The 15,280-nt window shown below is 49.3% G+C and overlaps 1 protein-coding gene across 1 annotated transcript in view; it reads left to right on the top strand.

Annotated features, from left to right (window-relative positions):
* Positions 1–5,323: 5,323 nt before the first annotated feature.
* Positions 5,324–15,280, top strand: part of KCNQ2 (potassium voltage-gated channel subfamily Q member 2) — a 64,920-nt gene continuing 54,963 nt past the window's right edge. The window contains exon 1 of the mRNA XM_071759930.1: positions 5,324–5,671. Coding sequence (XP_071616031.1) covers positions 5,376–5,671 — 296 coding nt within the window. The 5' untranslated portion in view covers positions 5,324–5,375. The remainder of the gene's footprint in view (positions 5,672–15,280) is intronic.

Raw genomic sequence — 15,280 nt, forward strand, 5'->3', positions numbered from 1 at the left:
TTAAGGAGCCAAGATAAAAACTGCCCAGGAGCTCTGCAGGGGTTAAAGGAGGGAAGAGAGAGCCAGACACAGATGGAGCAGCTTTCCTTAGCACCTCAGCTTAAGGATGAATAAACCAGAAAGTTTTGCCTTTTTGCTCCCCTGATTTCCCAGGTGTCTGGGCTGAAAGACTGAAGCAAGCCTGCAGCAAAAGCTCCTGGTGCAGAGAAATGAGGAATTTTGTTCCTGCAAGAGTTTTTTTTTTTTTTTTTGCTTCTGACAGGTTGGATGAAGCTGGAGCATGGAGACAGCCAGGTCTGGCTGGCAGTTTGCCAACAGAATACTTGCTTTTTTTAAAAAAAAAACACCTGAAATATGGACCAATATCAGCTCCATTAAACCCAGCAACTAATTTTTCCTTCTTTAACATTTTTGGAAGGAAAGAAGATACATGAAAAAAAAGTGGAGAGCAGAGTTTTACACTTGGAAGGGTTTAGGGTTTTTTTAATCTCTCTTTCAATAATGAAAAGATAAAATGAGTAACTTTAGAGCTTTTCAATATTTCAGTGGTTGGATTGGGTTGTCTGGCTCGGTAAACACAGAGACTGTGACATTTCAGCAAGAAAAAAATAAAACAAAAAAACCCCAACCCATACAAAACAAATTTTTTCTCCATGCAGGTTCACAGCCTGAAACCCTCTCCAAATCCCCTCTTAACCTCCCAGCAGTTTATTGAGATAGAACCCAGCTGGGGAATGGTCCCTCCTCCCCTAACCCAAGGCACCTGGGGATGTTTGGGGTCTATTTATTGAGCTGACTTCCCCCTTCTCCAGCAAAATAAAACCCAGAGGAGGTTGGGGTTCTTCTGTATGGCTCAGCTTCTGGCCCAGGTAGGTGGTTTTTTTGAGTTTTTAGCTATTTCAGCATGGGTTTTGTCTTTCTGATCCCACCCTCCAGTCCCTATATATTCCTCCAGTGTTTAATTCATCATTAGAGTTGGTGGGAAGCAGGAGCTTGAGTGGGAATGAAGCAGAAAATGGGTTTTGTGGGACTGGGTCCCTACCAGGATACAGTTATGGTCCTGGGAGGTGTTTTACGGGGAGCAGAATTAGTCCTGAGCTGGACCTCAAGCTCCTGATGGGACCTGGCAAGGCTGGAAGGGCTTCTCCAGAAAACCAGGTCAATTTTCCTGCTCTAAATTGGTGTTGGAAAGAGCGAAGGGGTGGTTTGGAGAATGGGAAGGGGAAATGCAGGGGGGAAGCCTTCTAAATCAGTCTGTGGTTTTGGGGGGTCACCTCTCAAGTGCTTGTGGGGGCCCTGGGGTTGGGGGAAGAGGTCCTGGAGTGGTTTTGTCTTGGGAAATGGGGTCTTGGAGAATGTTGGAGACAGCAATTTGAGCTGGAAGCCTTCTTGTTCTTCCGGTGGTCGTTCCACACCATGTCTTTGTCTCTGGTTTTGGTTGCCCCAAGACCTGGGCTGCCTGGTGGCAGCAGGAGGCTCCAGACCCAGCTGCCCCCAGCAGAGAAAGCTCAGGATAAGTCCTGGGAACCTCCAGGAAAGATTTTTCAGCTCAATGAGCTACTTCACTTGCTATTAACCCCGTGTCCTTAGCAGCTCCACATTTATAATGTGCTTTTAGTCCCTTCCTTGAGCCCATAAATGGTGCGTGGGGCTTCCATCTAATTTAACCTTATTCAGCCAATTTGTCTCTCACCAAAGCCCCATTTTCTTGTGGCTCAAATAACAGCAGTGAAAAGCAAGAGCTCCCTTCAGGTTCCTTTACCATGCACCCAGCTGAACAATTCCTTCCCCACCCCCCTATAAATTCTCTGCAGTTGTGCCCACATCTCCCTGTCCCAAACGAGGAAGCCTTTGCTGAGCATCGCCCTGAGTTCTACCCCCAAGCAGGTATCCCCTTGTCGTGCTCAGCTTTGTCCTTGGGAAACCTGCAGATTTCTCCATTTAAGCACCAGAATTCCTTTCTTACAGCATTTCCCTCTGAGGGGCTCAAACCTGGAGCAACATCACCTTCCAGGTGAAGCTCTTTGTACCAACCAACCTTGCTCTTGGCTTGGGGCTTCAGGTTTCCAAGATGTGCAAACCATTTTTTTTTTCTTTTGGAAGAGTCCCTGGTAGCCAAGCAGCAAAGACTTTTGTGTCTGATCAGTAAAGAGGGGTTCTTGAGGGGGATGTTTGCTGCTTGGAGAAGAGGATGGGGGTAGCTTGAGGGGTAGCTGGAAGGTTGTTGGTTTTCTCACTTAAATAAAGAGCAGAGGCTGGAGATGGGTGGTCACTGGGTGCAGAATGGTTGAGCTGTGTATTTTTTTGCTCTTGTTGGGATGGTGAAGCCTTCTGTCCAAGGGGAGATTCAGCCATCTGCTTGAGGGTTTGAAAAGAGCTCTGGGAGAAAGCTGGGAGTGCTAAAACCCAGGCTATGAGTTCCCACAAACCGCCAGCTGGTGGGCATGGAGAGAGGGCTCTGGGTTCAGTGTTCCAACCAGAAATAAATCCCTGGACTCACTCCAGATTTCACACCAGTCGTTTCTTATTGTGCCTCCAAAATTGCCAAGGGACAGAGCATGGATTTGGGTGTCTTGACACAGTCTGATGTATCTCACCTCACCTTTGGGGTCCCTGCTGTGGTAATAATGTTCTCAAGCCATCAGTGGTGCTGAAAGCAAAGAACTGAGCCTAATTCTGTTTGCTTGCTGAAACAGAATGTCCTTGGATCAGATAAAAACACCTTCCAGTACTGCTGGAAATACCTTATTAATTCACACGCTCTTGGTGGCTCTGTCTTTCCTTCTGTCCCCAAGAAGAAGCAGCAAAACAACTGACTTCATCTTCTGCAGCTCCTGCTGCTGGTTTTTGGGGCAGGACGTGGCTGCTAGGTCAGTTTTTATGTTCCTCTTGTCCCCAGGCTGCTCCTGGCTCCCTCCTTCCCAGCAGCTCCCATGGGCTCAGTCTGGTTTGGTGGAGGATTCAGCTGGTTCTGAGCTCTCAGTCACAGCTTGCACAGCCAACCCATGAAATATCCTCTGTAGAGGGTATAATATAATATAATATAATAATATAATATCCTTCTCTGTAGAGAAGGAGTTGGAGATGCCCCAAAAGTGAAGAGAGGGAAGGGGCAAGGCTTGAGTGGATCTTCCTCCAATTTTCCACCTTTTCCACCTCCCCAGGGCTTTTCTTTTTATACAAGGAGACCACTCTTGGTGCCACTTGCACACAAGGATTTGTCTGAGTTTTTTACCTTCCTTCCAAGCCAAGGAAGAAGCTGCTACCATCACCCTGTGGCTTTCCTCAACCCATCCCTGCTCTGGGAAGGCTGAAATCCCACTCCTGGTTTCTGATTGTCTTGGAGACAGGATGCCCCAAGCTGTGCTGCAGTGTGACACTGCAAATGATCAGCTAATTAAGGGGGAGAGGAGTGGGATGAATTTGGAGCCTTCATTAGGCTCACAGACTATAAGGAACCTTGAATTTGTTAGTTGAAAATTGCTTCCTCTGCCTGTTGGCCTTTTGGTGGAGAGGGGGGAGATTTTTCCTGCCTTTGGCCCCTGCTGCTGGATCTGTAACAACACCCTCTGCACATTTAGTGCCAGGCACATCTGTAATTGGCTACACTATTAAAAAACACTAATGATCTTAGAAGTGCTCACGAATAATGAATAGAATGGCCCCTCACTGAATGGGGTAATTTATTCCCTCTCATACTTGCAGATCTGTTTCTCCATGATTTAACCCAGCTTTGGTCTGCTGCCTGCCTCAGATTTCTCTCCTAGCCATGTGTTGGGGGGAATTCCTGGGGTCCCAGGAAACATACAAATGGAGGGCTGCTCCATGCTGGGGCTTCCTTTAACATTCAGGGCAGGATTTGGAGAGGAAGGAGCAGGAGGTTTGGTCCCTGTGCTCCCCTTGTCCATCAGCTGCTATTGGGATTCCTCTAAGGCATAAGGAGAGGATCAAGAGGTCAGGATTTGGGAAGTGCTCCCTGGGAGGTTGTTGTTTTGTTCTGCTGAATATGAAATTTGGGAAAAGTCTGCCAATAATGGGTTTTCTGAGTGCTTCCTCTTGCAAGAGAGGGAACTGAGGCTTTGGGTAACCATTTTGCAGTTTCCCTACAAACCAGACTGCAGCAAGGAACTTGCTGTTTGAAAGCAGCAGCTCATCCAAGCTCTACAAAAAGCTTTCTTTACTTACAGTGAGCACCCTCAAGGCTGCAGCTCACAGCTCATCCATGACTTCTTGGACCTTAAGAGGTAGAAAATCCCCAGCAGTAGCAGCTGGTGGTCTGGGCTTGGTACTGCTTGGTTGCAGGTCCCATTTGGACTTTTCTGTGGAGATTAATTGTGTGGCAGGGGCTTCTGTCTCATCTTGGGCTCCTGCTTGTCTTTTCCTGGGCTCCTAAATCTTAAGAGGGAATGTTGGACCTTGAAGAAATGTGGATGAAGGGGGTGGTTTTGTACAAGAGAATTTGGGAGGTTAAGAAGGTCTGGGGGTAGGCATGTGAAGTTTGGGCATGGATTTGGGTCCTCCCTCTGGCACCCCAGTGTTACCCATCTCTGCAGGGGGAACCAGCTCATGGGGATCTGGGAGATGCCAGAGCCTGGTTTGGGGAGAGGATGCAGAGGATGCCTGTCCCCTGGTTTGGAGGCAAGAGGAAGATGCAAGACCTTGATTTTAGGGGATGTCAGAGCCTGCTGGAGCCTTGGTGTGGGGGTAGACCTTCTAGAACCTTCCAGTGCCTGAAAAAGGGGTTTAGGGAAGCTGGAGAGGGACTTCTTACAAGGACATCTAGCAATAGACTGAAGGATTATGGTGTTTCAAGCTAAAAGAGGGGAAAATTGGAAGTTTATTTTTTTAATTATTTTTTACAATGAGGTTGCTGAGCCCCTGGCTCAGGTTGCCCAGAGAAGCTGTGGCTGCCCCATTCCTGGTAGTGTTTCCAGCCCAGGTTGGATGGGGCTTGGAGCACCCTGGGCTGGTGAGAGATGTTGGAATTAGATGGTGTTTATGGTTCCTTCCAACCTAGCCCAATCTGGGGTTCTAGGATGCCAAATGTTGTGGTTTTTGTTTTTTTGTTACTGTTTTTTTGGTGGGAGAGTCCAGAGCCTGCGCTTTTTTTTTTTATTATTTTTTGTTTTTTGTTGAAAAAAATCCCTTATTTTTTCGGGACGGGGAGGCTGTGGGAGATCTTGGTGCTGTAGGGGGGGGGGACTCCAAGGGTTAACGGGGCGGGCTGAGGGCGGTGCTGTCGGAGCCGATCCCAGCCGGCTCCTGCGGCTTCGCCTGCGCCGGGCGCGGAGCAGCGGCGGGGAGCGCGGGCGGAGCCCCCCCCGCCGCCCCCGGCCCCGCTGCCCCCCTTCACCCCTAAACCCCCGGCCGCCACCATGGTGCAAAAATCCCGCAACGGAGGCGTTTACCCGGGACCCGCCTCTGAAAAGAAGCTGAAGGTGGGCTTTGTGGGGTTGGACCCGGGAGCCCCGGACTCCAGCCGGGACGGAGCTCTCCTCATCGCCGGTTCCGAGAGCAGCAAACGGGGCAGCATCCTCAGCAAACCCCGTTCCGGGGTCTCGGGAAGCGGGAAGCCCCCTAAAAGGAATGCTTTTTACCGCAAGCTGCAGAATTTCCTCTACAATGTTCTGGAGAGACCGCGGGGCTGGGCTTTCATTTACCACGCATACGTGTGAGTAAAAGGGGTGATGGGGATGGGAGGGGGGGGTAAACCCCATGGGAGAGACCCCCTCCCCCTATCCATACCCAGTCCGGGTCTATCCCCCCGTCCACTCCCATCCCCTCCCCGCCCCCAAAAGGAAAAAAAAAAAAAAAAAAGATGCATGGCGAAGAGGAACGCTGCTCCAGCTGCAGAGCGGGTGCAGGGAGGGGATGCAGGGTGCCAGGGCTGGCTGCGGAGCTCGGGGGGGTGGGGAGGGGATGCTGAGTGTGTCCGTCTGTCCCCTCCATCCCTGCTGAGTGTGTCTGTCTGTCCCCTCCATCCCTCCCGGAGCAGCCGGTGCGGGGGGCCCGGTGCCCAACACCCGGGGAGAGGGGGTGTGTGTGCTGCCGGGAGGGGGGCGGGGATGGAGGAGATGGAGGAGGATGGAAAAGCTGCCCCTGCAGAGCTGGGGGGTGGCGGCGGCGGCTCCCCCGGGGAGGTGCAATGCACCGGGCCCCTTGTTTTCTCTCTTTTTTTTTTTTTTTTTTTTTCCCACCCCTCCCTTCTCCCCGTTTGCGGGGGAAGGGGATGCTCATGCAGTCGGTGCAGGGAGCGGGAGTGATGGGTAGGGACCGCTCCTCCGTCTTGCTTGAAATCACCATAGCAATGATGTGAGCAGAGGAACAAAAAAGCTCCGCACAGGCACTGTCTCTCCTTCCCTTCCCCTCCACCCACCGCCCCCCCACTTCTCCCTCTTCCCCCCCCCCCCCCTCGCCCCCATCTTTGCATACGAAGGGCTCGGGGTGGGTTTTGTGGCTCTGCCCTGGGTTTTCTGGAGGGATTTTCTTGTCCCCCTGTGGGAAGCGGCTGAATTGAAGATGTGTCTAGAAAGAAATGCTAATCAGCGTCTGGGGCTTCCTGGCTGCCCAGCGATGGAGCCGTAAACAAAGGAGCAGTCCCGGGAGCCACAATTTCCCCTCTGCCACCCGGAATTTTGGGGCGGGGATGGGCACAGCAGCCCCGCAGGATGCTGCCCGCACCTGAAGGCATCGCTGCAGCGCTGCTGCCTTCCCCTGCTTGAGAGGATTGGGGAAGGAGGGAGGGTCAAGATGAATCGCTGTGTGACTGCAACTCCCATCCCTCTGGGACTTTCCACAGTCCCACCAGGCTCTTCTGCAGCCTTAGGATGCTCATTCCCTTGGTACCGGTGGCTTTTTTTTTGTTTTGCTATTTTTAAATCACGGACAGGGCCTCTATCAGCACCAGCAAGATGGGGGTTTTCGGGGCCTTTTTTGGGGTTTTCCCCATCCTCTTACTGTTAGGCTGTTCCCAGAGAAAGGGTTGGGATGTGCTTTCTGGTCCTCAGCCATTTTGTACATTGAGGCCTCTCAGGGAGGTGTTTGAGTCCAGTTGGATGGGGTGGGAGCTTGTGGGGAGCTCAGTTCCCCAGGAACACGGGAGAGGAGAAGAGGGAACATCCGTGGAGCTCATTTGTGGCTATGAGGAGCATGAAGTCCAGTGCTGGGACTTCTGATCATCCTCTGGAGTTGTTGGTTTGCATTGCAAAGTCCTCCAGGATCATGTTGAGGGCTTGAGTGCTGGTGTTGTGAGCTGGGTGCTCAGCTGTGTCTGTGCCAGGGAGGGGGCAATGCTGTGTGGGATGTGCTGTAAAATACAGGTGAGCCCCCAGTTTGGGGATGTTGGGGTGACAGTGGCAGAGATGGGAGGTGCTGGAGGCTTTGTAAGCTGCTGTGGCATCTTCAGCTGCTCTGTTTTAACTTCTGACCCCTTTGGCTCTCTGCTTGGGTAGGAGTAGGGGCATCTCAGACTCATCTCTGACCAGAACTCACTGTCCTGTCAATGCCTTGTTCCTGCTGCCAGGCTGGGGATACCTTTTGGCATTCACCCCCCAACCCATCTGCACATTTCCTGGGCTTGTGACTCCACTTGGACCTTCTGGGACCCCACGTGTGACTGTGCCCACCACTGGCCTGGGATGTGCTGGGACCTGGGTGGCCTCCCTGGCTCACCTTAGGGCTGATGCCCAAGCCAACCAGGAGATGGAATCCTTGCAAAACCATCTTCTGCCCCCTGCTCACACACCCAGTAGGAAATGGAGGTGAAATTCAGGGCTGGGGTTGTAATTTCACCAATGTTTGTGAAGCATTGGCGATAAAATAGTTTTTGGTGTTTTTTTTTTTTTTTTTTTTTTTTTTTACTGTGTCTGGGGAAGTTACATGGACTCCAGCCTTCTGAACAAGGGATATGATTGGTTTAGCTGTGCTGGTTTGCTAATACATTATTTAAAGAGCTCAAAGACGTGGCAAACATCATACAAAATCACTGGGATAAACCCATGTTTATGGGTTTTGCCCTTTGCTGCCTGGGTGAGCCTGGCATGGCCCTTCCCAGGCCCATATGTGTGAGTGAGGTAGGGAAAGGGGGAAGCTTCTGTACCTAAAAGTCTCTACCCCAGACAGAGAGCACAGATAAAAGATTCAAAGATACTATTTTCAAAGATAAGGGAGGATGAAGAGACTGGCTCAAGGTCATCAAGTTTGTATGGGAGGGCTGGAGCTACCCCTGATGGTTTGTGGGATGTCCTGCCCACCCTATTGGGGTCATGCTGTTTTCTCCAGCCCTGAACCCCATTTTGTGCCAAAGCCCTGAGCAAAAAAAACCCCTTGTAGTGTAGTAGGAGGGGGAGTCCTGAGGGAGGCTGTGGATGTAGAGACTCTTCCAGCATGGATATGTTTTAATAAATAGGAGAGGTGCCTCTGGGGCCCATCTTCCAGGCTGGGGTTGCACTGGGTGACTGATGCACTGCCTTGAGATTCTTATTCAAGTTGCATTTATTTCCAATTCTGCACCTTTTAGATCCAATCCACCAGATTTCTTCTTCCACCTCCTCTCCCACTCGTCCCCCTTTGCACCATTTTAATTCATAAGAAAACCAGGGAACCCCTGGCCCAAACTCATCACCGTGGTCTTATCTCAGATGTTGGCTCTGTAAAATCTGTTACCTCTGTGAGCACAAACACTATTTTATATTTTTCTTGATTCATTTGTGTACTTAAAAGCTCTTCCTGCACTGACACAAGTGGCTGATGTGCTCGTGGGAGGCTGGGTGTGTATTCAGGTTCCATTTAATATATTTTGCACAACCCTCTGGGTCCCATTTTTTGAGCGTGGCTGCAGGTGAACCCTTCAGAACTGAGCCTCCTTTTTCCCTCTCTTCTCCCAGTATTTTTCTCAATGTGTTTTTTTTTTTCTCTTTTTTTTTTTTTTAAATTCTTAGCAATGCAGCACGTGGCCTCATTCTATTCAAGCTTGAGCTGAGACCTGAAAAGTTGAATTGTGCCTAAATAAGAGGCCAGGCTTTTGGAGGGATGCAGCAGCATTTTACTTCTTGAAATTTGTTCTCTCCACAGGGAGGCATTTTCCTTCCAAACTTCTTCCATTTTCTTTCTTTCAATAACTTAAATCTTTTGTCCTTCTAGTCCTTTTACTTTGGTCTTCATAACTGTGCTCAGTGGTGCTGAGTTTTGGGGGGGCTGGGATACTTGAAAGTGATTTTTAACCTTTTTTTTTCTTTCCCTACAATTTTATTTATAAATAAAAATAAATAAATTTTTTTAATTTATAAATAAAAATTCAGAATGCTGCTGTATTCTGTGCCCATCTGTGCCAGGTACTTGCTTGGGCACCTCTTAGCCCCATACATCTGGAGACCCCTTTAGTGACCCCTCTCCATGGGGTTTGGCAGAGCTGGGGGGAGGATTTGGGGCAGCAGCCCCTGTTCAGAGCCTTTTAAAGCTGTGTGCCCAGGGACAGCCTCATTCTTGCATTTCCTCCTTTGAACATACAACCCCAATGTGTCTTCTTCACCGTGTTAAAAATAGGTTGGGTGCATTTTTTATCTGCAGAGAGTGCACCGTGCATCCAGTTAATTAAGCAAGTGCACAGACTTAAATTATACTAAGGAAGAACATTTCCTCCTTGTCTAATTCTATTAAAATTTCCTTATGCCATCCCCATCCCCTTTGTTCTTCCCTTTTAACTCAGCCAGAAGCCACCTCTCTCTCTCTCTGTCTCCATCTCCAGAAGGTTTCTTTGCACTCCCTGCATCCTGGCAAGGCCACAGCTGGTGCTGGGAGGATGGGGAGTTGATGCAATTGCTTCCCTGATGGTCTTGGTGCTTCTTTTGGGACACCTTCCCTTCCTCAGGGACTGGTGAAAATGGGGTTATTTCCTACAGAGTTTCCAGGTAACTTCTGGCATCACGTTGAATGCCTCTGGGAGACCCCCAGCTGGTTTTCTGCTGCCTGGGTTGGCTTTGTGGGGCGTTTGGTTTTCCACTTGGAATTTTCTAGATTTGCTTTTTTTTGTGCCATTTGGGAATGAGGTGCAAACCTAATTCTGCCTCATTTCCCCATCCTCAAACGCTGAGAGGTGGTGGGGATGGCAAAACCCCCCCAGCCATGTCCCTAAACTCAGCCCATCCACACGTGGCCCTCCTGAGTTCTTCTCCCCATGTCCCAGTGAGTTTGTGGGGTGAAGGGCCCAACCCAGATCTCCTGTAAATGCTGGGTTTAATGGGGCTGTGGCTGTGATGGGCTCAGCCACGGGGTTTTGTCTGTCCTGGGGACCAGAGGGACCTCCAGGGAGTGATGCCTGATGAGCTCCTCTTCAGCTGCTTACTCAGAGCTTGGTGGGAGCAACCTGATTTCAGATGCTTTAATGTGTCATGTTCCTGTAGTCATCTTCACCCCACACTGACATTAAAGGAATGAAAAACAAGCAGATCCTCGGGGTGACCTCCTTTTTGTGCTGCAGCACAATGAGATGGGTCTTCCATTGCCCTGCTTTATCATAAGGGAATAAAACCCCCAAAGCAAACCCTAAACCCCATCCTAAAGGGGAAGATGGGAGTTGCTTAGAGGTGCTGTTAGCAAAAATCACATATCTTGATTTGTGGTTTTTTTTTTTTTTTTTTTTTTGTGGTTTGGTTTGGTTTTTGTTGGATTGGGTTGGTTTGTTTTTTGTAGGGTTGGTTTTTTGGGTTGGTTTTGTGGGGTTTTTTGTTGGGTTGGCCTTGTTTTTTGGGTTGGGCTTGTGTGGTTTTTTTGGTTGGGTTGGTTTATGTGGTTTTTATTTGTTCATTTGTTGGGTTTTTTTGTTTTTTTTTTTTTTTGTTTGGATTGGGTTTTTTGCCCTGCAGCAGAGGGGAGGGGATGTCAGGTGGAGGAGATACTGCCATTCCTTTGGGAGGGCAGAGGGTTTGCCTGTAAATTCAGGTATCACTGGGACTAAACCAGGATTAAAAAAAAAACCCAAACACCTAAATTTGGTGTTTGACTTCTGGACTTCAAGCAGCAAACACTTAGCCCTGCATAATCCCTTTGAAAGTAGGCTGAAGGATTAGCAGGTTTCTTAGCTGCTTCTTGAGGGACAGATTCCTCTTTTCAAGCCCTCCTGGAAAGACGGAGAAGCTGGGAAAGATGGAGAAGGATTCCTACAAAGGATTAAACTCTGCCTGTGCTGTGGTTCTTGGGCAGATGTCTGGAGGATGCATCAGAGATGTCTCCAGCACTGAGGTTGCTGCAGGATCATGCAATGGGTTTTACCCCCTGACAGTCCAAAACTGAACCACACTGTAAAATAGGATTATTGTGGTGTCTGAACTGGGTTTCCTGACTGTAGTTAAATGGGAGGTGGCTCAGACCACTCTGAAACTCTCCTTTGGCAGGAGATGGTCCCAGCAGGGCTGCAGGAGGAGGTGTTTTGTGGTTCCTTGGTAGATGAGCCCATATATCCATGTGAGAAAAATAAAAGTAGTTTTTTTTTGTTTTTTTTCTCTGGTAAGGATGAGTTGTGTGACACTTGGTCACCTCACTGAGGCTGTGGGTGACTTTGGCTCCCCACAGAATTCTCATCCTGACCTCATCCTGGATGAACTCCTCCTCCTCCAACACTTGGACTGAAGGTGTTTGGGGGGGTCATATGGATTTATTCATCATTTCCCCAGCCATGTTTGAGCAGGGATTTTGAGAACAGAACCTGGAGAGCAAACCCTACTCAATTGATGGACTTGCAACCCAAAACCCAGGGGAAACCAGAAGATAATCAGGATTTATTAACATTGCTTCAAGTCCTTAAGCAGCTGCAGTTGTGTTTTGGCACTTGGAGAATGCCCAGTAATTTAGTCTTCATCCAGAAATCTTTTTTAATTTTTTTTTTTTTTTTTTTTTTTTTTAAATATGTCCCTCAGGAGGGTGGAACAGGGCAAGAAGACCTCTCTCCATCTGAGTGCCAGCAGCCCATGGTGGTGGCTGGCACGTGGCTTCTTCAGGCCAAGATTGAAAGAGGCAGAGATATTTGCTTTCTGGAGAGGGCTTTTCCTGGGGATTCCTGCGTGCTTTGTTTGTAAATAAACCCTGATGTGCTGGGAAGTCCTGCTTTCTCCTTTTGAGCTCTGCCAGCCCGGGGAGGTGACAATGTCAAAGGAAAATATGGCTCGAGCTGGTGTGGAGCAGAGCAATGGATGAGCACAGCAGGGCAGGGCATCCTCACACAGCTTCCACTGTCACTCTCTGTAAAGTTATTATGATGCCTGAGGGGGGGGGGGAAAAAAAAAATAAAGATAGCAGAAATCCTGCCTGAAAGGTGACTCGTGTTCACCTTCCCCATCTCCTGTCAACACGATACCTGCTGAGTGTTTGTAACTTTGATTTGATGGGGCTGGAAAAAGTAATATGCAGGGTGAAAGGAGACAAACTTGGCTCAAATAATAGTTAAATACCAAGGGGTTTTTTTTCCCGAGGGGAAAAAGATTCTCTGTTAATGTTACAGCAGTGTGTGAGCACCCCAAATGGAAATAGGGGGCTACAAGCTGCAGTTCTGAACATCAAGCCAAGAAAAAGCAGCTCCTGCTGTAAGGACTGAGTGTACAGACCAACAGGAGAGAGGAGAGGAGAGGTGCAGAGGAGTTGTAGGGGACTGCTGGTAGATCTTTGCTCCACTTTGGCCTTTTATCTGAATGAGTGGGTTGTTTCTATTTGTGCACCTTGTGTTTGCCAAAAAAACCAAAATTTGGGGTGGGTTTTCCCCAAACCTTTTTTTTTTGGGGGCAGGTTTTCCCCAGGCTTTTTTTTTGGGGGGGCAGGTTTCCCCCCAGCCTTTTTTTGGGGGCAGGTTTCCCCCCAGCTTTTTTTTGGGCCAGGTTTTCCCCCAAGCTACTTTTGGGGGTCAGGTTTTCCCCAAGCTTTTTTTGGTGTGGGTTTCCCCCCAAACCTTTTTTGGGTCAGGTTTCCCCCCATCCTTTTTTTTTTTTGGGTCAGGTTTCCCCCCATCCTTTTTTTTTTTTTTTGGGTCAGGTTTCCCCCCCAAACTTTTTTGGGGGGGCAGGTTCCCCCTGAGCTTTTTTTTTGGGTGGGTTTCCCCCAAAACCTTTTTTGGGTCAGGTTTCCCCCCAAGTTTTATTTGGGGTCAGGTTCCTCCCCAGCCTTTTTTTTTTGGGTCAGGTTTCCCCCCCAGCTCTTTTTTGGGTCAGGTTTCCCCCAAGCTTTTTTTGGGGGGCAGGTTTCCCCCAAGCTTTTTTGGTGCGGTTTTCCCCCTAAGCTTTTTTTTGGGGTCAGGTTTCCCCCCAGGGTTTTTTTGGGGCAGGTTTCCCCCAGTTTTGGGCAGGCTGTGGCTGGAGCAGATGAACAAATAGGCAGTGCCATGACCTGAGGACCATGGGAGGGTTGACTTTGGGTTGTCAGGATGAGGACACATCTTCCTGGGCCATGCATCACCTGTACTGGGACAGTTTGCTCAGCTCTTCCTGTTGTTAACAGGAGGTGAGAGGGCTGTGAGTTGGGTTCCTTGGCTTTCTGGTTGTTGGAGTGTTGTGTGTGTGTGTGACAGGGAAATGACAGTGCTGGGAGGTTTGTTCAGCTGCCTGGTTCTGGGCTGTCACACAACTCGAAGTGGTCATTAATTGAGTTTATACTTGCTTGGAGGTTTGTTACCTGATCTGGAGAAGGTAATGAGGGCTGTCAGAGCACTCCATCTCTCCCTCGAGAGGAGAGCAGAGGAGTTGGATGGCTGTGTTACAGCTGGACAAGCAGGGAGCCAGGCTTGTGCCTCCCACCACTTGGAGTCATGTGGTGGTTAAGCCTGGATGCTTCCAGGAGGAGCAGTGAAAAACAAAACCTCAACATCACAACCTACTCATTGCTCCTGAAACGGGGAGGCTGGGTGAAGGGCTCAGGCTGTTGGTTCAACACCAGGGATGGGTTTAATGATGTGACTCTGTCACCCTCCCTCTCTGCCTGCCCGGGCTGGAAATACCAACTCTTCTCTTGTTAACCTCTTGCTGGGCCTTCCTCCAAGTTTCCAGGGGTCCATTAGGGATGATTTGTGCTTTAAGGATTGGTGAGATTCCCCAGCCATCTCCTTCAGGAGGGAGCTATTTATTGCAGTGTGTGTTACACTCCCTGGGAGTGGGCGTCTCTCTCTTCCGCTTTTGGATCCTGCCCTGACTCTCTCTGTATATATAAAATAAAGTCCTCTGGACTTGAATGAGCAGCAAAACCAACCCTGCAACTGGCTCCATCCCTTGGAGCCTTCGTGATGCTGATCCTATCTCTCCTGGCTGGAGGAGCAGGGGTAGGAGTCTGCATGGGACGTTTGTCCATCTGGGTGCTGCAGTTTGTAGGGACAAAGTGTGTATCCATATCCAGGAGAAGTTCTTGCTCTATGGTGGGTTGTGCCCAAAGGGGAAGTGGGATTTCTGTCTTCTCTTCTCCCCCAAGGTTGCTTTGCTGATGCTGTTGATTTTTCTTCTTTAGAGGAGGTGAGAGATTCGAGTGGGATCGGTGTCAGAGCAGGAGCTGGAGGTGCCACAGGCACGTGGAGATGGGTTCCTTGGAGGTGTTGCCAGCTTTGGAGGAATTTCCCTGGGTCATTTCTCCTGGGCTGCTCCTTTTCAGCCCCAGCCCCTGTTTATTTGGTGGCCTTGCAGAGAGCAGGATGAATCTGGGGGTGCGAGGAGAGGAGCCCCTCACATCACAGCTCTCCAGGGAGCTGCAAAGGAGCCAGCATCCCAAAGCTGCCTTCACACCCAATTAACCATCACCCTGAGCCAGAGGGACAAGTCCTCATGTCATTCTGTCTGGAACTAAATTGCTGGCACTTGAGGAAGGCTCTGGCTCTGTAGCCTGAGGGACGGATGCATTTAATCGGCAGCAGCACTGAAGGAACTTGGTTAATGTGACCTTGTGGTTTGGTCCTTGTGGCTACTGGATGCACGGGGCTGTGGTTGCCTCTTTCTTAGTTCTGGCTGTTCCTGGAGGGAAGGAAAAAGAGCTCAGGAAATTCTCCTTTTCTCTGGGTCTAATTTGTGCAGCCATTGAATTATGCCCTTATTTTTTTATTTATTTCATTTTTTTCTTTTCCGTATTTTCCCCACTGCCATCGAGATGTTTTTAATGCAATTCTTCAGCAGCTTCTCTTACAATACCAGTTAATGAGGGGCAGGAAGGATTTCTGCATTGACCTTTTGTTGCTGATTTTTTTCTTTTCTTTTCTGCAGCAGAACTCCTGTTTGATTTCTAACCCTCTCTGTGCCCTGACCCTGCAGCCCTTGGTGCATCT

Source organism: Heliangelus exortis, chromosome 16 (assembly GCF_036169615.1).
Source record: "Heliangelus exortis chromosome 16, bHelExo1.hap1, whole genome shotgun sequence".
Taxonomy (NCBI): Eukaryota; Metazoa; Chordata; class Aves; order Apodiformes; family Trochilidae; genus Heliangelus; species Heliangelus exortis.